General features: G+C 57.2%; 2 protein-coding genes across 10 annotated transcripts; both read right to left on the bottom strand.

Moving 5' to 3' along the window:
* Window positions 1-248: 248 nt before the first annotated feature.
* Window positions 249-18,078, bottom strand: U2AF2 (U2 small nuclear RNA auxiliary factor 2). Of its 2 annotated transcripts, none has more exons than XM_072818663.1 (12): window positions 17,300-18,078; window positions 13,972-14,107; window positions 13,197-13,241; window positions 12,803-12,906; window positions 12,356-12,507; window positions 10,925-11,041; window positions 10,648-10,786; window positions 5,292-5,371; window positions 5,087-5,209; window positions 4,733-4,819; window positions 4,264-4,512; window positions 249-975 (listed from the first exon to the last, which is right to left on the bottom strand). In XM_072818663.1, the coding sequence occupies exons 1-12, from the start codon at window positions 17,346-17,348 to the stop codon at window positions 841-843; spliced, it is 1,416 nt and encodes a 471-aa protein (XP_072674764.1). In that variant the 5' UTR covers window positions 17,349-18,078; the 3' UTR covers window positions 249-840. The 2 variants fall into 2 exon arrangements, with proteins under 2 accessions (XP_072674764.1, XP_072674763.1); XM_072818662.1 differs by having other exon boundaries at window positions 4,721-4,819.
* An 870-nt stretch (window positions 18,079-18,948) lies between these two features.
* On the bottom strand, window positions 18,949-23,896 carry CCDC106 (coiled-coil domain containing 106). Of its 8 annotated transcripts, none has more exons than XM_072818667.1 (6): window positions 22,985-23,896; window positions 21,655-21,730; window positions 21,403-21,510; window positions 21,132-21,308; window positions 20,044-20,256; window positions 18,949-19,714 (listed from the first exon to the last, which is right to left on the bottom strand). In XM_072818667.1, the coding sequence occupies exons 2-6, from the start codon at window positions 21,683-21,685 to the stop codon at window positions 19,398-19,400; spliced, it is 846 nt and encodes a 281-aa protein (XP_072674768.1). In that variant the 5' UTR covers window positions 21,686-21,730; window positions 22,985-23,896; the 3' UTR covers window positions 18,949-19,397. The 8 variants fall into 8 exon arrangements, with proteins under 8 accessions (XP_072674768.1, XP_072674769.1, XP_072674766.1 ...); XM_072818668.1 differs by lacking the exon at window positions 22,985-23,896 and adding an exon at window positions 22,306-22,564; XM_072818665.1 differs by lacking the exon at window positions 22,985-23,896 and adding an exon at window positions 22,310-22,563.
* Between the last annotated feature and the right edge of the window lie 82 nt (window positions 23,897-23,978).

Consider the following 23,978-nt stretch of genomic DNA (forward strand, 5'->3'; position numbering starts at 1 on the left):
GAAGGGACTGTGTAGTCGCCAGCTCACGCGGCCACGCCGCCCTCTGCACCTTGCGGCGCTTTGGGGAACTGGCGTCGCCAACACCGCCTCTCCACCGCGCGAACTAGCCTGCCGCCACGCCCCCCCCCTTCGGCCGGAGCAAGCGGCCACGCTGGCAGGGTGTGCCCCGAGGGCGCGCCAAGGGCGCGAGGGGAGAGGTCAGAGACTGGGGGACTCATACACACTGGACACCGAGCAGGCCCATAAAGTAAAATACAACAAAATGTTTAATGAGCAAATTCGTCTTAGCAAATATGAAACTGCCACAGAGAGGAAACGGGGGCCGCAGGTCAGGGAGACTAGAGAGGAGAGTCAACTACGTAAGAAACCAGGGAGGGCACAGGAGGGGGGGGGGGGCGCACGGGGGTAGGACCGGAGGCCAGGAGGACGGGAGCTGTGGTCCTGGAGGGATAAGGCAGGGCACGGGGGAGTGTGGACAACAGAATTCAAAATAGTTTGGCCATAAAATATAAACACACTTATGTTTCTACAGTGGGGACGGGGGCGGGTAGGAGAGGGAGGAGAGGCTGTTCTGGGGAGGGGCCATGGGGGTCCTACCCGCCCTGCTGTGCACCCCCTCCCCGCCCCCCTTCCCTCTGTGTCTGTGGGTGCATGTGTGTGGGCCTGTGCGCACACTTCCCCATTGCCCTCCCCGCCCCGATCGCTGCCATTCCAGTTGCTGCCGGCTGTCGGCTGTCGTTCGGCTGTCACTCCTCTGCCCATCTTCTTCAGAGGGGGAAAAGGGGGGGTGGAGGGGGAGACACCCCCAGCCAGCCCTTCCCCCACCCTCCCCCTCCACCTCTACCAGAAGTCCCGGCGGTGGTAAGAGTCGGGGTCACAGTATTTTGTGACAACCACTCTGTTGGCGAACTTGCGACCGGTCAGGCCCTGCATGGCTTTCTGGCAGTCAAACACAGAGGTGAACTCCACGAAGATCTGCGGGAGTAAGAGGCAAGTGGTAAAAGCAAGGTGGCCTCAGCCCCAGCAACCAGCTAGCCTGCACAGAACCCACAACTCTGCAAGACAGACAGAGGGAGGCAGCGGGCCTTCCTGCAGATCTGCGAGCATTTACCCAAATGTACTCTCGAATCCCAGGATCAAAGAACAGAGCGCACAGAGCAGAGCTCAGGGGAGGCATCAGAGCGTGACTGGAGCCCAGAGCCACACCCACGGCAACGAGCTCCACCCGCCCTGCCGGTGCTCCTCCCTCCCCAAAGCTTCCCCAAGGGCCAGGTTCTCCCCAGAGACAGACAAAGAAAGCTCAGAAATTAGGATTCAAACCCAAGTTGACTCAAAGCAAGAAACAACAACAACAACAAAAAAAATAAAAACACTGATCCGGTCAAGTATCTCATCTTGTTTACACCACCAGTTTAGGGGATGCCTGGGTGGCCCAGTGGTTGAGCGTCTGTCTTTGGCTCAGGGTGTGATCCTGGAGTCCAGGGACCAAGTCCCACATCGGACTTCCTGCATGGAGCCTACTTCTCCCTCTGCCTATGTCTCTGCCTGTCTCTCATGAATGAATAAATAAAATCTTAAAACCAAAAACACAAAAAAACACCAGTTAAAAAAAAAAAAAAAAAAAAAAACCGGTTTACAGGGAGTGGGTGAGGGGGAAGATACCAACCTAATTCACAACATGACAATTCTGTAAGACAAATGCCCTGTTGCTTCAACAAAATGACTCACCAAAAAAAAAAAGGGGGGGGGGCATTACATAGAACTGCTAAGTTTTAAGAAAGTTCTAAATAAGATTGCATGAATCCTTGTTTGGATATTTAAATGGATCAAGTATAAAAAGACATTTGAGACGCTCAAGGAAATTATAATACAAATTTAAGTAAATCCTAAGAATAATTTTCTTATTGTAACAATGATATTGTACTTTCATTATAATTATTTAGAAGTTTTCTGTTAAAAGGGATCCCTGGGTGGCGCAGCGGTTTGGCGCCTGCCTTTGGCCCAGGGCGCGATCCTGGAGACCCGGGATCGAATCCCACATCAGGCTCCCAGTGCATGGAGCCTGCTTCTCCCTCTACCTATGTCTCTGCCTCTCTCTCTCTCTCACTGTGTGCTTATCATAAATAAATAATAAAATAAAGTTTTCTGTTAAAAGTTTAGAGCAGTTCTCAACCAGCACAAATGTGTCCCCAAGCAACATTTTGCAATATCTGGAGAGGTTTTAGGCTGTCACAAAGGAGGAGTGTAGTGCTACCATGTAGGAGCCCCCATCTACAGGGTGGAGACTGGCAATGGGGCCACACATCGAACAGTGCACAGCACGGAATTCAAAGAGCAAGACTTACCAGGCCCCAAATCCTAGTAGCTCAGATACTAAAGCAATACACTTGATTATTGGAGATAAAATATAGGAGATATGCGTTGAATTATTTCAGGAAAAATGAAGTTGGGAAATTAAGAATGACAAGTGAAGCTGGATGATGGGACACGACGATACTACTCTATGTGCCACAATGGAACTAAAGTGACCTACCATAGTAGGTCAGTGTGGTACTTCTACTTTTATGTATGTTTGAAAAGAAAGACAAAGTTTACAAACAAAACAGGAGGATCTCCGACACCAGGCCGGTCTTCCCATTCATCCTTCCCACAAATACTGACTCAGCCCCTCAGGAGCCAGGATCCATCCCAGCGCCCATGAGGCATGAGGGGAGCGGGTGCTTCCATCACACCACATACACCACACCAGTGAGGACTGGGAAGCAGAGCACGGGAGGAGAGAGAGGAAATGCTGCTCATCCCTTCATCACCCCCCCCCCAACCCTGTCCCTTGGTACCTGGCTCTCTTTCCACCGCTCCCTGGGCAATCCTATCCAGCTGACACCAAAATGAGGATCAGTGTGTTGATGACATCTGTTTCTATCAGAAATGTTTCCCTCATGCCTGGAATGCAGCTCCGTCCTCACTGCTTCACACATCTCTAATGAGGTGTCTCAGGACCTCAGACTGACAGCCCACTCTTCCCCAACACTGACCCCCACCCCCCACCCCCAAACCTGCTCATCTCCCTTGCTTCTCACCTGCCATCTCCACCTAGCTGCCAAAGCCCAGGAATCTGAGCATCTTGACTCCTCTTCCCCCTCCCAAATCAACCACCAGGATCTGGGTGTTTACAGGTAACGTGTCTTTCAAATCCATGGACTGACTTCTCTCCATCCTCCTGCTGCTACTTTCCATCAAGTCACCATCTTCCGACCAAGTGACCATAAGCTGTTAGTTCCCAAAGTTCCAGGTCATACCACCACCACCTCTACCCCCCTCTGAATTCCCTGCCTGCAGAACCCAGCTCTGCAGGACTGGAGTAAGACCTGGACCTCCCTGTAATTCCTGTCCACGCCTACTTGATTATGAGGAACTCTATGTGCAAGGCAACAGACCACATTCCTGAACTTTCAAAGGCTTCCTTCTCACTTCAAGAACACCCAACATTCTTCCAGGACCCACACAGGCCTACAAGATCTGCCACACTAGGCCCCAGCTCCCAACCTCAGAACTCATCTCCCACTGCTCTCTGCTTAGACTATGCCAGCCTTGTCACCATCCCCAAACACACCAGGCTCATAACCCAGGAGATCTATGTTCATTGGGTTCCCTGCTCAGGACCCTACTACCTGGGATAACCTATTATCACTTGGGCCTGGTTAATATCAACTCTTAACCTTGACTAAGAGGTGTCTATTCCTGTCTAAGAACAGCATCCAGAGCAGAGCAATTCTACTCCCTTTCCAGCTACTATCACACATGTTGTCTTTGACAAGGCTGGCCCCAGGACTTGTTCTGCTTGAAGGCCTGAATCACTAGGTGAGCGGCTAGGGAAAGCTAAGTCACCCACTCTTCCCTGCCTCTCAAGAAGGGTTCAAGGTGCTGACACCTAGCACAGTGCCAGAAGTGACAGGACCCAGTGGGCTGTGGAATCAGACCATGTGGCCTGCATCCTCTGAGCAAGGGCTAAGAGAGCTGCCATGAGAGTTCATGTTGCAAAGGTTAAGCTCAGGGAGTACCTGGCACCCAGAAGACTCGAGTGGGTTTGCTGCTGTTCTGTTTTTAGCACTTTTCTCCCCACTTACAGACAAGACCGAACCACATATGTAAGATCACATGACAAAGCCAAGCTGTGAAGCACAGCTGCAAGACCACACTCCTGGGGGACCCTATACCCATGTGAGTCATAGCACTGGTGTGTACCCATGCACACATGCACACCTTTCCACAGCCGGGCACCTCGACGCCATCCACAGGCCGGGGGATCTCAATGGACTTGACAAGCCCATACTTGCTGCACTCATCTCGCACATCCTCCACAATCTCCTCATACTCCTCATCGTCTAGCAGCTCCTCGGGCAGCACCATGTTCATGAGGCACAGGACCTCCGTTGGGTGGCCGCCCATCTGTACCTGGGAGCTCATGAGGCCCGGCACTTGCAGGGTCACGGGGGTCTGGTTGATGGTGCTCTGTGGGGAGAAGGGGGGAGGGCAGGGCTGTCACGGCCAGGGCCACACCGAACCCCCAGAGGCCTACCCAGAGAATCACGTCCGCCCCTGAAGGCCCAGGAAAGCCAGGGCTGGAGCCGAAGCTTCTGAGGATCTGCTCCCAGCATCCCCCAGGCCACCCCGCCCCGCCCCTCCCCAGTATCCCTCTAGCCAATGGAAGATGACGTGCCGGGGGGCTCACCAGCGTGGCATTCTTGGCTCCCACACTTGCCCTCTGCACGAGCAATTTCTTATCTCCCAGCTGCATCCCATTCAGCCCCGCAATAGCCTGTGTGCGGAGGACAAGGGGGGGGGGGTGCAGCAGAAAGGTGCGGGTCAGGTGCAGGACTTGACGCCTCCCACCAAGCCCCAATACCCCAGAGCTGGGCACTGGTGGTGAGAGGAAAGGCCAAAGAGTGAGCACCTGGCAGGAGCCGGAACCAAGGGGAAGGGGCCCAGTCCCCCACACAGGACCCTACCTAAGCTGGCCTCCTCCCACCCATCCCCAGGAGGGCGACTTGGGAGTGGACACAGCAGGGCAGGGGCCCGGGCTCACCTGATCCGTAACGTTGATGTCCACGTACTCACAGAAGGCGTAGCCCTTGGAGAGCCCTGTGGCGCTGTCCTTGACCAGGTTGAAGGCCTTGAGAGGCCCAAACGACGTCAGCAGCTCTTTGACCTGCGGCAGGGCCGCAACTCCGTCAGGGCTGGTTGAGGTAAAGAGTGGGAGGGGAGAAGCCAGAAGGAGGCGAGGGATCTACCTGGTCGTCGTTCAGGTAATTGGGTAAGCCCCCGATGAACAGCTTGTGGGCAGAGTCCGGGACCACGGTGGACACAACTCCTGGGGGGAAGGGGAGTACATAGGCTTTGGTTTCCAGCACAGGGTCTTTAACCAAGACCCCGGGGTGTGTGCACAGGGCCTGGCCCATTATATCAGCCAAGGTGGCCCAGCAACGCTGACAAAACCACGGTCTCCCAAACCTATCCAGACCCTAAGACTCACACTAGCAGCTCTTCTTCGGATGTGCCACGACACCAGGGTGGCACCACAGCGAGGGTCCCCACTAAGGGGCCACACCTCAAACCTGCCAACCACAAGTCCTGGCAGCACTCGCCCTTACTGGTAAGACATCAGGATGACACACCTACACCCCCTCCGTCTTTCAGATCACAACCCCAATGCCATTCCTACCACCCAGACGTTTACATCAGGTCTCCCGTTGAGACCCTTGGTCCTTCTCTCTGTGGTCCCGAGCTTTTTGCAACCACAAAAACCCAGCAACTCCCTCTTTGGCCTGCTGCTCTGGGTCTGCGAAGGCAGGGACATGCCCAGTCGACTCAGCTTGCTGACCTCAGGGACATCACAGTGGGCTCATGTTTGTCGGCTGAATGGTTTAATGACTACTCTGCATCCACCCCAATCTTGCCATATCCACTCAATTTTGGATTCAGACACAAGTGCCTGCCAGGTGGCTCAGCCTGTTGTCCACTGGCTTCAAAAGCATGTCGTTTAATTCCCAGGGGCCTCCTGTGAGGTGTGAGCTACCCAGAGCCCCAGATCACTATCAGGGCTCATTGGAAGAGAAACACCACTGGTCAGGCCCGACCAGTTCCTGACTTTCCAAAGGCCAGAGCCCACTACCAAAAGCAGCATGGCCCGGCCCACCTCAGCAGTCCACACCAAGCAGCCCCTCCACACTTCTTCCTGACCTAGCTAGGGTCGGACAGGTGAAATGAAAGATGGCAGAAAGCATCAGACACTGAGTGACTGGACACAAAAAAGAGTGCATTTTCTCCTGACACCACCCCAGCCACTTCAACCAGAGCTAAGCACCATCAGAGTGGGGCCTGTGGGGGGGTGGGCAGACCATGAAGATCCAGCGTGTCCAAGGTAGGCTACGCAGAGGCCACAGGCCAGACACCACAGGTAAATTCATGAAGTCTACTATCCGTGCTCTCCAAAGCCCTATCCAGACAGGATAAACTGAGGCAGAGAAAGTTGGTTCTATCTTGGAGTCACACACACAGAAAGAGGGGTCCCCAAGCCCATAACACCTGTGCCTCCCACAGGCAGCTCTCGGCAAGCTAGGGACTTTACACAGGTACCAAAGCTCTGAACGATGGCTGACTAGGCAAAGCAGAGATTCCATCACCCCAGTAGGGAGTAGTGGCAGAGCCAGATGACCCTCAGCCAGCTGGCCTTGGCTGCTATCTGCTGTGCCATCCACTCCAGGGAAGCATGCAGAGCTTAGGGCACCAGGGTCAGACTCCCTGGGTTCAAATCTGGGGTACAGCACCAAGTGAGGCTCTATGTGTTCGCATCTATGACACAGGAGGATGAGGATGACCCACATGGGGCGTACACCTGAAATAGGGCCTGAGACCAGAGCTATAAATGACTGCAGACCCTGAGTGAACGACGGTTCTGAAGCAGGGGACTATTATCGTACAGAGTCACACAGCCAGAAAATGGGGATACCAATCAATCCCAGTGCCCAAAATCAAGCCCCTGGCAACATCCGCTCCCAATAGGATGGGCAGGGCAGCCCGGGTGGCTCAGTGGTTTCGTGCCACCTTCAACCCGGGGCCTGATCCTGGAGAACTGGGATCGGGTCCCACATTGGGCTCCCTGCATGGAGCCTGCTTCCTCTGCCTGTGTGTCTGCCTCTATCTATGTCTCATGAATAAATAAATAAAATCTTAAGAAAAAAAAAAAAAGGATGGACAGGCTCCTCCTCCCTGACCACACATCCACTCCTTCAGAGGGTCCACCTGGCACACACCTCCTCTCTGAAGGCCACACTAGACCCCCAAAGGCTGAGCAATCTTTCCCTGTGCCTAGAATACCACTTTCTCCTACCATGCACTCACCACCAGACCAGGCAGAATAGGACTCTGCCAAGGGAGTGGGTATAAGGGAGTGGGTACATGGGGGTGAGGCCCCAGTGGCAGGAGCCTGATGAGGGGGCGGGGGGGGGGGGATTAGGACTCGGCCCTGCACGGGGAAGGGAGCCTGGCATGGCAGTGGGCGGGTGCTCACAGCTGAGCTGAACTCACACTGAATAACTACTGGGCTCCCCTGCTTCCAAAGACAGCTCTGGCCCACCCCCCACCTCAGTCTCCCTCTTGTCTTCAAAGAACCACCAGGATCCTGTCACCAGCACTCAACAGCAAGGCCTGACTTCAGGGGCAGATGAACTCAAGATTTCACAACCCCAAGTGATGCATGTTTAATCAACACATTTCCATCAAGGTCAGAAAGTTGCCTTCCAGGTTCCTGAACTGTTTCTCTTCCAGCCAAGAACATCTGCTAAATTTTATCACACATGCTTTCCTCTTTAGCCTCCTTGTATAATAAAATTGTTTTTTTTTTTAAACCAAAAAATGAAGACTGAAATATGAACTTCGCTATGAAAAGGTAACTAGAAGATGCTCAATCTACAAGCACAATCACACTTCCTGCCACCTGCCCAGGCACTAGTACTGCAGACCCTCAGGTCCCTCTGGGTGAGCAAATCCCAAAGAACAGAGATGGATGATGACCCACGCTTCAGCTGCTTAGTCACGCCAATAGTTACGTCTAGAAAGGGGCCCATGAATCTGGGAAGACGATCCAATACAAGCTATCCCTGACCCGCGAGGTCTCTGTTCCCACACGGTAAAGGGCCTGTGTCAGAAGGTGCTATGGAAGACCGCACAGCACCAACTCTAGAGACCATTATCATGCCTTGCCTTGCTCTCCTCCGGTCTGAAACAGGATCGCGGTACACACAACAGTGGCTGGCAAGCCTCTCACCAAAGAGCTGGGTGGCAAACATTTTCAGTTTGTGGGCCACGGGGTCTCTCATCCAAACTGACCGCTGCTGCAGAAAAGTCATACAGACGCTAGACAACGAGTGGACTCGGCTCTGTGCCAGTTAATCTTTATTTAAAAAAATGGGCAAGGGGCACCTGGCTGGCTCAGAAGGTGGAGCACATGCCTTTTGCTGAAGTACATGGAGTACAGTGAGTACATGAGTACACACCGGACGCAGAGCCCACTTTAGGAAAACAGGCTTACTGGTAAGCTACATTTGACCCCTAGCTGTCAGTTGCAGACTTTGTACTACACAGCTGTCACAAAAACTAACCTGATCCATGGACCCCACTCGGCAAAGTGCCTGACATAGTAAGCTTCGACAAGTAAGCAGGCTCCTTATATAATTAAAAACATCTTAAGAAGGGATCCCTGGGTGGCTCAGCAGTTTGGCGCCTGCCTTTGGCCCAGGGCACAATCCTGGAGTCCCGGGATCGAGTCCCATGTCAGGCTCCCGGCATGGAGCCTGCTTTTCCCTCCTCCTGTGTCTCTGCCTCTTTCTCTATCACAAATAAAAATAAATAAATAAATCTTTAAAAAAAAAAAAAAAACATCTTAACACCTGGGTGGGGGCAGCCCTTGGTGGCGCAGAGGTTTAGCGCTGCCTGCAGCCTGGGGTGTGATCCTGGGGACCCTGGATCGAGTCCCACATCAGGCTCCCTGCATGGAGCCTGCTTCTCCCTCTCCCTGTGCCTCTGCCCCTCTCACTGTGTCTCTATGAATAAATAAATAAAATCTTTATAAAAAGAAAAAAAAAAAAAGAACACCTGGGTGGCTCAGTGATTGAGCATCCACCTTCAGCTCAAGTCGTGATCCCAGGGTCCTGGGAGTGAGTCTCAGGGAGGTTGCTTCTCCCTCTGCCTGTCTCTACCACTCTCCCTCTCTCATGAATAAATGAATAAAACCCTTAAAAAAATAAACCTTAAAACACTAAATTTATTTTGCACAGGGGCGCCTGGCTGACTCCCATCAGTTAGGTACCAACTCTTGATTCTGGCTCAGGTGTCATGATCTTGCAGTTGTGGGACCGAGCCCACAGTCAGGCTCTGCCCTCAGTGTGGAGTCTGCTCCAGATTTCGCCCCACATCCAACCCCACCTGCGCACATGTGCACGCTTTCTCTAAAGTAAACTCTTAAAAAGAGGTTCACTTTAATACAAAGCAACGGCCTATAACTTCATCTAGAAATGCTCTCACAGACGTGCACCCACACAGAAATCATCTGATCAAACACTTAGTACATGTCAACATCGAAAAATACGCCTCAGTTACCGGAAACATTAGATCCACCAAACTTACCAAATTTATTACGGTGGAAAACACTGGAAACAAGGCAGGGAACCAGCACCCAGTCCTGAGGTGTCACCCTCTCTGGGACTCCATGTCCCCCGCTTTGTCAGCAGTGGACTCGATTTCTAAAAGGTGTCCTTCAGGGCGAAGCCTCAGCCAGCAGAAACCCACCTTCTGCTCCTCCCCCCCACCCCCTGGCCCAGACCATCCATGCCTACCACCTTTACTGGGAGAACACCAGGGACCTAAGATCCAGGCCCCCCAGTTCCACCACAGCACTGGCTTCTCCAAGCCCACTTTGCTCCCTGCACTCCAACAGGGCCTCCCAGAGGCACAAATCCTCACTTTCACCCATCTCACCACAGGGGACGGCAACCAGCCTGTAAGTCGAGTTAAGCCGGCTGTCTTTTTGTATAGCCTGCAAGGTTTTTTAGAAGCTATTGCACAACGTGTGGGTAATATACCAGGGCCACACCCACTCATTCAGCTATCACGAGGCGGCATACAGGTTGCCACGTCACAACAGAACAATTGTGACCCAGGTGACCCAGTCGGTATGGCCCACAAAACCAAAGATATTTACTATCTGACCCTTTTCAGGAAAAGATCACCGATTCCAGTCTGCTATGATCTCCACTGACCCAGACTACTACTAAACGTGGCTGTGGGGAATAGCCCAAAGCACAGAAGTCAGGAGAAACAGAGGCCAGACAAGGGAACGTCCAGCAGCCGACCCCACACTGAGAAACTGCTTGTGTTCACACTATGAGCTCACACGCTTATGCTCACAAAGTCCCAGAGCCAGAGCAGGAATGACAGCCAGGCAGCAAACCCTTCACCTCCCTCAACACCTCCCACAGCCACTGTGCATTCTCCTAAGGTTTGGGGAGATGGATGAGAAGCATTCATGCCATCTCCCAAGTGGCTCCAGCGGGGCTGGAGAGGGAAGCGTGGGACAAGGCCCCCACTCACCAGGGACGTAGACAGAGGGGTTCTCCGACATGCCAGGCAGGGGTTGGTAGTCATGAGGCCTACGGATCTTCAGCGACTGGCCCTGGAAGATGATGCCATCAAAGGCCATGGCCTGGGTGGTCTCATCCACTGAGCGGAACTGAAAGAGAAGGTGGTGGTACAGTGATGAGGATCAGGGTGCCGGGTGTACCACGGCCTGCAGAAGGGCCCTGGGCAGATCAAGGCTGCTGCAGAGAAAGAACACACACCTTCTGACCCCACAATGCAACCCGCTCACCTCCAAGAAAGCAAAGTTCTTGTCCTGGTTAATCTGCACAGCCAAGACGGGGTTGCCAGGAGCCTGGGTCAGACCCCCAAGGCGCATCTGGGCGTTGAAGAAATCCATCATGGCCTCCTGCAGAGGGAATAGGAGACAGGGGGGGGCGGGGGGAGGGAGGTGGAGAGAGGAGGGGAGGGTGAGAGAGGGAGACACAGAGGGGTTTGGGGGGGAGGGGAGGGAAAGGGAAAGGGAGGGTGGAAGGAGAAAGGGAGGGAGCAGTGGAACAGGGGTGGGGGCAGAGAGATCAGCAGGGACAGAGACAGGAGAAGATTAGAGAAAGCAAGGAGGAGTAGGAGGCAGCAGCAAAAGACAGCCAGGGGCCAGGAGTGTGGGGAGGACCGCAGGGGCCCCAACCAGAGACACGTCATTCAAGAAAAACGCATAGAAATGGCAATGACAGGAAAAGAAGAAAAAGCATAAAATAGAAAACAGGGAGGTGGAAGGTGAGAGAGAGAGAGAGAGAGAGAGAGAGAGCACATCCCGTGAGGACAGGAAGAAGGCACAGCAGGAGAGCAGGAAAGACAAGGGAGAAGAATCAGAGAGGAAGACAAGTCCAGAGAAGAAAAGGAGTTGGGAGAGGAAGAGGAGCCAAGGGACAAGGAGGGCAGAGGGCGGAGGGAGGGAGGAAGGGTGGGAGGGGGAGAAAAGAGTGATGTGGCGGGATCTGGCCCTGGAGTCCGGGGGCTGCTTTATCAAACGTAGCAAAGTGCAGGTTGAGAAAGTCAGAATGGACCTTACTTGCCTTCGACGACGGTAGCAAACTTTTTGTTGCTACGAGGGATCTCAGCCCCACAATATTTCACTTTAAAGAGAAATGGAAACAACTCTTTGATCTCGGGATTCTCGGGGTGCCACGGGAAGGGGTGGGGGGGAGGGAGGGGAGAGGAGTGGTGGGGAAGGTTGGGGAGGTCAGGGCCATCAAAACAAAAGAGCAGCGACCACGGGAGGGACGTGGGGAGAGGATGGGAACAGGCGGCAGAGAACCAGAGGTGTGTCAGAGACAACTGAGGGGAGCGTGCGTCTGTGCGTGTGTGCGTGTGTGCGTGTGTCAGTGTGCGTGCGCGCGCGCGTGCGAGTCTCCCTCTCTGTCTCTCTCGATACGGACTGGACTCATGGATTTTCGTAGGTTCGTTGTGTGTGCCTTGATCCCTGGGTTGCTGGAGGAGGTTGGGAAAGGGGAGACGGGAGAGGGGAAGAGGAGGGAGGGAGAGGGCCACCCCCAGCCCGGCCCCTGGCTGGCTCAACTCCATCGGTCCGTCGGGGAGGGGGCCGGGGGGCCTTGCAGGAGGCAGAGTCTGACCCGTGCAGGTTGGGGGAGGGGAGGGGGAGAGGGGAGGAATGGGAGGGAACTGGGGAGAGGGCAGGGAAAAGGCAGGGGGTAGGCAGTACCTCAGTGATGCCAAAGGGGATGTTCCCCACGTAGAGGCGCCGGGCCTGTCTGGTCATCTGGCTCCCGACCACGGGCACCGGCGTCGGGGTCACAGCCAGGCCATCAGGGGTCATGGTGGGAAGGAGGGCGGTGGCTGGAATCTGACCCGCCGCTTGGAGAAGGAAGAGCAGGATTAGATGGCAACCTGGCAATCCTCTACACACACATCCCACCCCCAGCACACTGGTGGGAGAGCCTGGATAGGGGAGGAGGCAGCTCCCTGTGGACCAGCCCACACAGGCTCAGCTCCCCATGGGAACCTCACAGCACCTCTTCTGCAGTGGTCAAAAAGGCAAAATCCAGAAAGCCCGGGACACAAACCTTATCCCCCCTGCCCCCCAGCTCAGGATCTGCTCCCTCAACCACCTAGCATGTTCTCCACCAAGGAGGCGACAGCTGAAACCTACCTTGCATGGCCTTGTACTGCATGGGGGTGATGTGCTCGAAGCCAGGCGGGGGGACATCCCAATATTTACGGACCTTCTTCTTCTTCTCATGGCGGGGGGAACGACTGGGAAGGGGGAAGGGAGAGCCGGGCAGGACGACCTCAGTCTGACCAAAGGTGGGCCTGTGAGCACCCCAGGCTCCCCTCAGCTACCCACTAGGAGTGCAGTGCTCTCCAGGAGGGAGAGGATCTGGTCAGGGCTGTACCCAGGCCTCGGGAAGGGTGCTGGTTTCAAGGCAAGTGGAACCTCTTCCCCAGTGCTTGGGCCAGGGCTGGACAAGGACAGGGCAGGGTACACGAGGGCAGGGGCAGAGGGAGTGGACATCAGGGTGGAAGGGGCAGGAAGAGCAGCTCACATCAATCCACCGTGCTCCTCTTTAGCGCCTCTGGTCAAAGGTTTGCTGAGGGATGGGAGGGAAAGGTATGGGGAAGGGTGACTGGGGACCCTCGTTTTCCCCACACGCCACACCTCCCCAAGGGCACAGAGCCCCAGGGCTGGGGGCAGGCCCCCTTGGCCCTGCCATCCCCCCCAAACCCCCAACCCAGGAAAGAGGAACTGTGGAAGGGATGAAAGGCCACACAGATCACTTTCTACTTGGAGAAACTGAAATGTAAGAAGGCAGAACTTCCACCTACCCTACCCTTCCTCGCTTAAGGGGAAAGAAAACAGAGGGGAGGCTAGGGAGGGAAGAAGCATTAGCAAAGCAGATGGCAGCTGGGTTCACAGAGGCTGCCCCACTTTGAGAACCCCTCTTCCCAGGAGGCAGAGTATAGACCCCAGAATACAATCCCAGAAAAACACAGAATAATAATGGGAAAAAGAAACGGGTCCTAGGAGGCAGGGACTGAGCCAGGCCTCGTGAACACAACACAGAAGAGTCAGCACCCTGAATCCAGACTCACCTCCATGATAAAGAACCCAATGCCCCCACCAACCCACCAGAAACTGAAGACTCTAGAAACAGAGTATAAAAAAAAAAAAAAAAAAAAAAAAAAAAAAGCCCATATGCAAGACAGACAAGTAACAGACACCTAGACACACACACACAGAGAACTCAAGAGGCCGAAGCACACCAGTGTCTGGGTGCAAGGACACTCCATTCCCAGCCAGGGGTCCCCAAGCCCTGGTACCTTCGTCGCCGCCTGTCCCTGGAGGCACTCCGCTGGTCCCGGTTGCGCCGATCACGGCTCCGGCTCCGGCGCTTGCGGTCCCGGCTTCGCGAGCGGCTGTGGCTACGCTTGCGGTGCCGGTTCTCCTTGTCCCGTTCTGGGCCAGGGGAGGGGGAGGAGAATGAGCTGAGGGAGGACATGGCCCAGCCCACCCACTCACTGGTGGCTATGCCCCGAGCCCCAGGGAACCCACCCCCCAAGGGGAAGGGATTCAGTGGAGGAGGGAATATAGCAGGCTTCCTGGGTCCACAAGCCAGTCCAGGAGCCCTGGGGGTCCCAGGGGACAGGAGCTGGTTACCTGAGGGGACAGAGCCTGGAAATGCCCACGGGGTGTAAGATACCTGAGGATGCTCAGGAGGAGCTGGGGAGCCAGAGAAGACAGAGGAGGCTGGCTCCTGGTCCCCCTCGAGGGCTGAGGGGCCTGACCCCAGGGTCGTCCCTGAGAGGGGCAGGGCTAGAGGCTGGGGAATCAAGAGACCCAATGATGTTTTCCTGAATGAAGGAAACTGGCGACCCCTCAGGAAAGACCTCCTCAACCAGCTGGCACCCACAGCCCCACCATCAGGCCCCAGGGGCAGGTGCAAGGCAGGATCTGGTATCCCCAAGAAGTTAGGACACCTGATGGTCCCTTCCCAACCAGAGAAAGAATGCAAGATGCCCTCTTGTAGGGAGGTGCTCCCTTCTGAATGTGGCCTAGAAAGGGAGGTGCTGGGCCCTGCCTCAAGAGGTAGGGGAGGAGCATGCCCTGCCCCCTACCCCTTGCAGGCCAGATTCCCAAACCACCCTATCCTGCCCACACTCCCTCAAAGCCAACACAAGAGGGACAGGGTCCAGCCCCCTAGTAGGCTCACTCAACCCCTTCAGCCTTGGGGGTGGCGACTAAAAGAACGGAGCACAAGCCTAGCCCGTATAAACCATAGAAAACTCCGCTCAAAAGACCCTGGGAAGGATGTGCAGGCCAAGCTATGAGCACCACGTCACAGCAGGTTTCCTTATTCCTTAACTCAAAGACACCCCTCACCCTCCTCCACTAGCCCCGTTCTATGGACGGATACAGGTAAAGGCAACAAGGACGGGGTGTTAAAGTGGACTTGAGCCTCATCCGTGCTACTTTATGCTGAAACTTTAAACGTCAACTTTCTACAAACAAATCAACTCTAGAACCCATAAAACTAAGGAAAAGCACCTCAGGAAAAAAAAAAAAAAACAGATGAGCAAACACAAGAATACTTCTAAAACCCACCTATACTGCCAATTCTTACAACTGTTTGGAAAAAAACACTACTATTCGTTCAAACAAAAAATATGGAAACGGAGGCACAGAGAGTTCACATAACTTGCTCATAACCAAAAACAAAAAGACGGTGAAGACTGAAGGTGAATTCCCTAATGTTAGCAAGTACAGCTAATCATCACCTGGGCAGACTCAACTCAGGACAGGCAAAGCTGCTGTAGTCCACCCAGAACCACTAGTAACAATGTTATCTCTCTGAACACGAATAAATAAAACCTAAACCAGACACTTGAAGCAAAGAAGAGCAGCAAAGAAACACACCAGCATGGCAGGAGGCTGTGGGGCTGCGGGCCTCTGGCGGCAAGCTTATAAAATGAGCAAGCTGAGGCTCTGAAACAAACAAAACAAGCGGGCAGAAGAACCAGGGGAGAGGAAGCAGTGATGCCTGCTGGGAGCCTGCAACCACACAAGGAAACTAATTCTCCGAGGACACACCTGCCCGACGCTGGGTCTGAAGGGCTCTCAGAGGGCTGAAGGCCTCACTCAGGCTGGTCCAGAGACCCACCCACAGGCAGGGCAGACGTGCACGGAGCTTCCTGCCTCCCCACACACAGATATCCCGGACAAAGAAAACAGAAAAGGTGCTTCAGTTGTTCAGAAGTCTGTGGCTGCATTGTGCGCACAGCTCCACCAACCCAGGGGCCGTGCAGGGCTGAGGGCCTGGCCTCCCAGCGCCAGGAAGAACCGAGGCACACATCTGCGATTGCCTAAGGAGCTCAGGCAGGTCCACCTGGCAGCCCCGCCACCAACCACACTCAGGTGGACTTCTGCTCTGTACGGGTATGAAACCGCCCAGAAGCCAACAAACCTTCCTGTGAACAAGGGTCCCACCTAACCCAGGTGTGTGGGGACCTGGCAGAAAGGCACTAGGAGAGCACTCTCCCCGCCGTGGTCCTCTCCAGGTCCTAGGATGACATCACCCCGAGAATAACTGCACAGTGGCCAGTAGATCGCTTCCTCCGCCCTTAGCGTAGACCCCGTCACAAGCTTCTACGCGCTACCCCCACGTAAACTCCGCCCGGCCTTGTCACAGCTAAGGCCTGAGAAACCTGTTTCCCCCTCTACGGCAAGAAAAATATCTCTCGAGCCTCGCAAGGATGCACTTGGCAAGCGCTCAAGGTCTGACCTCCACCGTAGTTACGACCGCCCTCCCTCGCCCACAGACTCAGGGACAAGGCACCGAGCCGCTGTACAGCCGTGAGAGCGGCAGGGCCGCCGGGACGGGAGCCCAGGACGCCCGGCTGCACGTGGCGCAGAGACCGACGCCACCCGGGGCAGGCCCTCCCGCCCGCCGGCGTCCCTCCCACGAGCAGTCGAGGCAGACGGAGCGCGGCAGCGCCCACCGCCTGTGCCCGTCGGAAAACCCGCGGCCCCGCGCCCCGACAGCTGTGTGGGATGACGTGCCCCCGCCACCTCCAACCCGGGTCGGGACACGCACGAGTGTCCTCTCCCGCAAAAGGTACCGCGACACGCTCACTGCCCCGGGCCGGCGTCCCCCCCGACCCACGCCCACGTGGGGAGCTCGCAACGGCCATTTTGGGACAAAAGGGGCGTGGAGACCCGGGCCGCGGGCCCGGCCGGAAGCGGAAGTGCCGGGACAGCGGGAAAGAAAGGAAGCACTGCGGGACCTAATACACATAAAACCTATTTTCAGATTTTAAAAAAAATTTTTTTAAATATATGGGAGTGCTTAGTCCGCCAGGGAACACCCAGCGAGCCCGCGGGCCCGCGCCGCCTCCACCGCGGACCACGTGGGGCGCAAAGCGGAGCGCGCCGCGCATGCGTCCGGGACCCGCGCCCGCGGCCCCCTCCCCTCCCCTCCCCTCCCGCGCGCGGCTGCATGCCGGGTGGTCACGTGAGCGAGGCGCGCGGCGAAGTGGGGGGGAGCGCCGCGCGGCCCTGAAAGGAGGGGGAAGAGCGGGGGAAAATGGCGGGGGACACGGAGAGAGGCCAGGAACCGACCCGCCCGCCGCCCTGCGCCCCCGGCGCCCTCACCTTGCTTATTCTCGTTGAGCTGCCGCTCGAACTCGTCGAAGTCCGACATGCTGAGACGGCCGCGTAAGGGCCCTGTGCAGCTCTGGCCTCGCCTTGCCGCCCGCCCGCTCCGGCCCCTTCGGCTACTTCCGCCGCTCGCTTCGGCTACTTCCGGCCGCCGCCGGCGCTCCGCCGCCTCCTACTTAATCAAGCCCGGGCCGCCCGCCCCGCCCCTGCTCCGCCCCTCTCCCCGCCCGCCCACCCGCGACGCGCCCCTCCCCCCAGAGCCGGGCTCCAAATAGCGTCGGCTATTTCCGGGCAGTAGAAGGAATCGGGAGCAGCGGCTTCGGCTGCCTCCGAAAACACCCGAAGCGAAGACTTCACCGGCTTCCCAAGCTATCGTAACTTTTCGTAAACTAGCTCTTCAACGTTCGGGTGTTTCCGTAGGTCCGCGCGTTCCTCTGCGCCTACCCCCCCCCCCGAGGGGTTCGGCTTCTTCCGACAATTCAAACCGTCCCAGTCTTTGGCTGCTTCCGCAGATACTGCCCGCTCCTCTCCGCCGGCTCTATCCAAGCAATCAGCTATTTCCGACAATCCTAACACTCTCGGACTCCTGCGCTTTCTGAAGGTTTCCAGCGAGGGCTCTCGGACCCAGCCGAAGGATTAAACCCGACGCCAAGCTTCGGCTCTTTCCGGATAGTACACTTACTCCTCCCCTGCCGGTAAACTTCGGCTCCTTCCGCCACCGCTTCGGGAAGGCCTCACGGCAGATAGCTTCGGTTTTTTCCGTCGGCGCTTCGGCTCCTTCCGGCTTCGGGAACGGAAAAAGGGAGGGAGGACAGAGATGAGGTTGGTCAGGAAAAGGGATACAGAGAAAGGGCGAGGTCCCGGCTCTCTGCACTTGGCTCTCCGGGTGGGAAGAGTGGAGGAAAAGAAGGGCGGATTTCGCGGAGGGCCTAAAAAGCTTGCGCGAGACAAAAGCAGCCGGCGGGGTGAAGGGTGCGCGCGGCCGCTGCGGAGGTTGCCAGCGCGGCTTTGTGCGCCTGCGCAGAGGGGCAGAGGAGGGGCGCGAGATGGGCTTCTGCGCTTGCGTAGAGGTTGGTCTGAGGCGCGGTTTCTCACTGTTTGGGAGGTGAGCGGATTCCAGAGGCCCCAGCACGCGTGCGCGAGACTTTCCCTTACTCCGGGGAAGGTACTGAATTTTAGTCCGTTAAGCACAGCGGCCTTCTCCTGGTTGCTGTAGCAACTGTGTAAGCGCGCTCGCGCCCCTCCTGCAGCGCAGGCGCAGTAGGCGACGTAGAGGGCACTTCCGGAAGACCGGTAATTGACAGTACCGCCTCCTGGCGGGCGGGCGTGGTAGCTTCCATCCAGACCTGTCGTTCCCTGCCCCCACCGCCGCGGCCTGTCCCGCGTCCCCCGCCGCCCGCCGCCGTCGCGCCTCTGTTGGAGCTCACCGGGGGGGGGGGGGGGGGGGGGCGGTGGCCCCTCCAAGCTCTCCGGGGCACGGCTGCTGCTCCTTCTCCCGCCCCTGCCGTGCCGCTGGGGGTGCTAATTACGTCCTGTCTCCCCAAGCTCCGGTTCCCTGCCTAACCGCCCGCCCCATACAACTCCCCGGAGCTCCCGTCACCATCTCCGCGGCAACGGACACCCCCTCTAAGAAGAGGCCGGGCCGAGTTTATTCCAAATTTTATTGTCTCTCTTTAATTTAAATCCTCTGAATAATTATTCGTCCGGAATGCGGGTGGAGAGCTCCTGGCAGAGCCGGCCAGCCTCTCCTCGGGGCTGGGATGGGGACGGGCTATGTACAGTGAGTGCCTGGCCCCGCGGAGAGTCTCGCAGTCACCCCAGGAAGCAGGGGCCCGCCGGGGCAGAGGAGGGGGCCAGTGCTGGGGAAAGGCAGAGCCCTGCGCGGCGGCTCCGGTGAGCCCAGCTAAGTAGACGCCCCTCCCCGGGGAATGCAGACGAAGGAGAAGGTGCCAGGGACGGGAGAGGAGAGGAGGGGGCCAGTGACCTGGGTGGGAAATACGCCGCCAGCCCCTAGGCTCTCGGGAGGAGCACACCACTCATGCACACGCCCGCCCGGTGCCAGGAGGGGCACGGAGGGACAAGTAGGGTGGGATCACCGCTTGAAGCGGTAGGTGATGGGCAACAGCAGCTTGCTCTTCTTGAGAGCCTGCACCTTCTTGAGGGTCTCGTCGTCCAGGGCCAGGAAGCAGCGGCGCGAGTACTCGAGCAGACGCTCCTTGGAAGGGTCGAACTCGCCTACCTCCGCCAGCTTCTCCGGGGCCACGATGAGCAGCTCCGCGATGGGCGTGGTCAGCGCCACCGTGTTGCGGTCTACGCGGTGGTGCTCAAAGGCCCGGGACATGCTCTTCAGCTTCTGGAAGGTGCCCAGTATCTTCTTGTAGCGGCAGAGGACACCGTCTGCATCCTTCACTGCAGGGCAGAGAGAGTGACGTGAGGAACAGGGATGGGGCAAGGACAGACAGGGAGCCCAACACAGGGAGAGCCAGGGAACACCGCAGAAATCAAGAGGACAGGAGATGCTGGGAGACATAGAGACAGTGGGACAAGTGGAAAATAGGAGAAGGCAGGCCCAGGGAGGAGGATCCGCAGCCCAGCTGAGGCTCAGATCCAAAGTAAGACCCCATGATAGGCTGGGACACACAACCAGGCCAGGGGAACAGGAAGGGCCTCCCCACGGTCACAGCAAGCCCCCAGCCCAGAACCCCTGAGCTCCCACACCCTGCATGCGCCTTGCTCACCCCGCTGCCTCTCCCGGGCCTTGGGCTTCCCAAAGCGCCTCCGGCCAGCACCTCCCTTCTGCTTCTGCCTCTTCCTCTCCATCGTACTGCCTTCTTCAGACACTCCACTGAGCGAGGAGGCCGCTGACTCCGGGTCTGAGGCCTCGCCCCCAGCCCCACCCCTGCCATCCCCCTCAACCCGCCTGGACCCAGGCTTCACCCGGCAGTGATCCTCTGGAGAGAGGTAGAGAGAGAGAGAGAGAGAGACCCATACACATGAACTTCCAGAACAGGAGGCAGAAGGAGGCAAGAGACTATCTCCAAGGTGGGGATGGTGTCACATCACACATGGTGGTAGGGGCTTCAACTGGGCCCGACTGGAGCCCCCAAGACAAACAGAAAATGCAGTATAGATGCTGCAGTTCCCACCAAGATGACTGGACACAGTACACTTGGTTGGATTTGGGGGTAAAGATCACAGGTGGGGCATGGTTTCATGCTCCTCTGACTCCTTAACTTTAGGGCAAGAGGTGGGGGGAAGGACTGAGAGGACCAAGACAGGACCAGACACCTCCGAGACTCTCTGACCACAGGCTCCCACAGTGGAGGAGGGGTTTTCTGGGGACTCAGTGGGACCTCACTGAAAAAGTCCAGAGGGCCCTTGGGCCCCACCATCCTAGTTTGGTTCCCATCAGCACCCTGGGCCACAGGTGGTTCCAGAGCAAAGGGGTCCCCAGTAACACAGATGCTGAGAAAACAGAGCCCTTGCCCAGGCTGTCAGGTGATTCACAGGGGGATATGGAGTCCTGGGAAAGAGCCAGGCAAGGGCTGAACATCATGCAGAAGGGAGAAGTTAGACTCCCCAAAACAGGGAAGTTAGACTTCCCAAAGATTTGGGAAAGGAAAGCCCTGACATGGCCACAGGGTCCTGCCCATCAGCAAAGGCAGGAGTCAGGAAGGAAGCAAGCTGATCTTTGGGGTCTGGGAGATGGCCTGGGGAGCAGGGAAAGGACAAAAGATGCCAAAGGAGAAGAGTAGGTGAGGAAGGGTCATGAATCCCAGAGGAGGGCCAAAGCAGACATGAGGGACCAGCTCCTCAGGCACCTGACCTGCATCCATGCGGGCAGAGGATATAAACTTGTCTAGCTGACACCGCAAGAAGTCCCTCTCCTCCTCCAGGTCCTCAATGCGCTTCTGTAACCAGGAGTTCCTCTCCAGGGCCATGTGCAGCTGGGCCCTGACACCATTCATCAGGGCTACTGTCGGGGATGGGGCCTCCGGAGACTCTAGGGACAGGGGGGGGAGCCTTGGTCACACCCAAGGCCTCCAGGGCCCTATACCCCAGACGGCTGGGGTCCCTCCACGCCGCCCCCAGCTCACCCTCGAAGTTTCCCCGAGAGGGGCTCAGACTGTAAAAGATCTGTGGGTCTAGGTGGGGCGTCTCATCGAAGGGGATGGAGATCTCGAAGGCCTCATCGTCTTTCTTCACTGGAGAGGAGAGGCCAGGGGTCACCCCAGGGAAGGCACCTGGGACCAGCCCCCAACCACAGCAGCCCCGGTGAGGGAGGGGACAGGGTGGTAGGGGACAGGGAGGGGAGCTCCAAGGGTGGGGCAGGGTCCCAGCTTCCTCACGTGTCCTCCTCCGGCTGTTTGGGTCATTCATGGCGTGGCCTCCTGTGGACCCAGGCAGCTGAGCGCCTCAGGGGCACTGGACAGAAAGGAGAGCCGCAGATGGAGGCACATCTCAGAGGAAGTGGGGAAGGGGTGGCATAAGGGGGAACGCCTGGGGTGTCACAGTCCTGGGTTTCTAGGGAACTAGGGGGCTGGGCACCCAGACCTCGAGCTCCTGAGGGGAGGAGTGGGTTCCCCGCGGGGCCGCCCGAGCGGAGACTTTCTGGCCTGGATGGTGCGGCCCCTCATCACGGGTCACCTCGGAGCCAAAAGAAGCGAGAGGCGCGGCAGGGAGGGGACCGTGCCCCAACTTCCAGCCATGGGGCGGGGATCCATCCCACGCGCTGCGCCTCCCCACGACCCTCCCCCGCACTCGTGTGGGCGAGCAGGGCCCCTCCCCCGTGGTGGAGGGGGCGGGGCGCGTGCGCAGTGCTGGGGAAGGTCACGCTTGGGGATGCGCCCCCGCCCCCGCCCTTTGTCCCCCGGGTGGGAGGGGGAGCGAGGTTGGCCGGGGGTCTCAGCGGGAGATTCACGAGGTCCCGGGTGCAGAGGCGGCCACCACCCCCCGCCCACAGCTGCCCGGGGCCGGAGGGGCCAGAGCCCCGCGCTCACCCACCCGCGCGCGGAATCCGGCCAGGGGACCGACAGCGGCGGCGCCCATGCCCGGCGCCGGGGAGCGTCTGCAAAGTGTCGCGGGGAGTGGAGGGAAGTGCCCACCCGCCGCGGACAGGCGGGACGGCAGAGACTGCCAGTCTCCCTCGGGGCGGTGGGAGGCGGCAGGGACGCTGGCGCTTCCCGATCTGCGGGGCGTCGCGCTTCTCCGGGAGCCTCTGGCCCCAGGTGAGGCCTGCCGTTTGCGGCAGAGGCGCGGGCTGCACTTGCGCGACGGCCCCTTGCCGCACGACCCCGCCCTCCGCGAAGCCCGGCCAGGGTGCGTCGAGAAATTCCCAATTCCTGGAGAGCAGCGGCTCCGGGATCCCCGGGGTGGGTGGCGACGCACCGGGAAAGTTAAGACCCGACACCTTGAGAACTGCCTTACGGACCCGCGCAACCCGCCCCTTCATCTCCCACAGATGGCTCCTAGGACCGGGGAGGGGGCGGAGTAGCGTGACCGACCCTGAACGCATGGGCCTGTAGCAGCACCCGCATCGCCCAGGTGGTAGCGGGTCTGAGCTGGCATTGGAGCACTTGGACCTGACCCCGCCCCGGTTTACCCACCTTGTACCGTGGGGAGGTTAGGATCCTGCTAGGTGCGCTGGGAAGATGTACTAAGAGAGTGCAGTTTACTCACCTGTGCAGTCGGGAGGCTAGGATCCTGCTATGTGTGCTGGGAGGATGTACTGAGAAGGTGCAGGCAAAGCGCTCAGCCCAGCGCCTGGCCATGGTCCAGGATCAGGATCCGGGCTCTGGAGGTGTCATTTAAGGGCAGGCAGTGGGAGGCTCTTTACCTCTCTGGGGAGTGGGGATGGCTAATTTGTTCTTCCACCGAAAAAGAGGTCGGGAGAAGAAATGAGGCCCAGCACAGTGCCTGGCACGAATCAGACGCGCAAGGAAAATTCGTTAAGAAGGCAGATGTTTATTGAGCTTGCGGCTCTGCTCCCTGCCTTTCTGCCTGGTCACCAGTTGCTCCTGGGATTTTTGCCAGCCCTATGACAGTAGGGCTTGAACTTTGCAGAAAGAGAATTGAAATGTTTGCACCGCTTAGAAAGCTGTGGCCACCCTTCTCTCCTACCTGCTTCACAGTATAGATAAATTGCAGCCTGGGTCAGGACGTCCAGGGGGAGGCACCTGCCCTAGATCCGTGTTTTGCAAACCACAGGTTCATGGGCAGGGAATTCAGTATAATAGGACAGAATTGGCAGGAGAGAAAAAAAAAAGTGAGCTGCATATGGCAGATATTAAGTATTGTTAAAGTTTTGTCTGACATATATTTTTTGTATCTTATACTGGGTTGCCAGATAAAATGTTTCTTACAATAGGTCCTAGCTTTAAAAAAAAAAAAAAAAGGCTTAAAACACTGCTTAGGTGATACACGTTGTGAGGAGCCACACTAGGACTGACCCCTTGCGGAAGGCTGACCTCCCATCTGCCACCAGGCAAGCCAAGCACTGCGGAGGCACTGGTAGGACCCAGGCAAAATGCTCAGCCCAACATGTGGCAATGGTCTAGGCTCAAGATCAGGGCCCTGTTAGTGTTATTTGAGGTCAGAAAGTGGGAGACTCTTTCCTTCTCTGGGGAAAATAAATGGCTGACTTGTTCTGCCCAAAAAGAGGTGGGCCAGGCAC

Source organism: Canis lupus (genome assembly GCF_048164855.1).
Source record: "Canis lupus baileyi chromosome 1 unlocalized genomic scaffold, mCanLup2.hap1 SUPER_1_unloc_2, whole genome shotgun sequence".
Taxonomy (NCBI): Eukaryota; Metazoa; Chordata; class Mammalia; order Carnivora; family Canidae; genus Canis; species Canis lupus.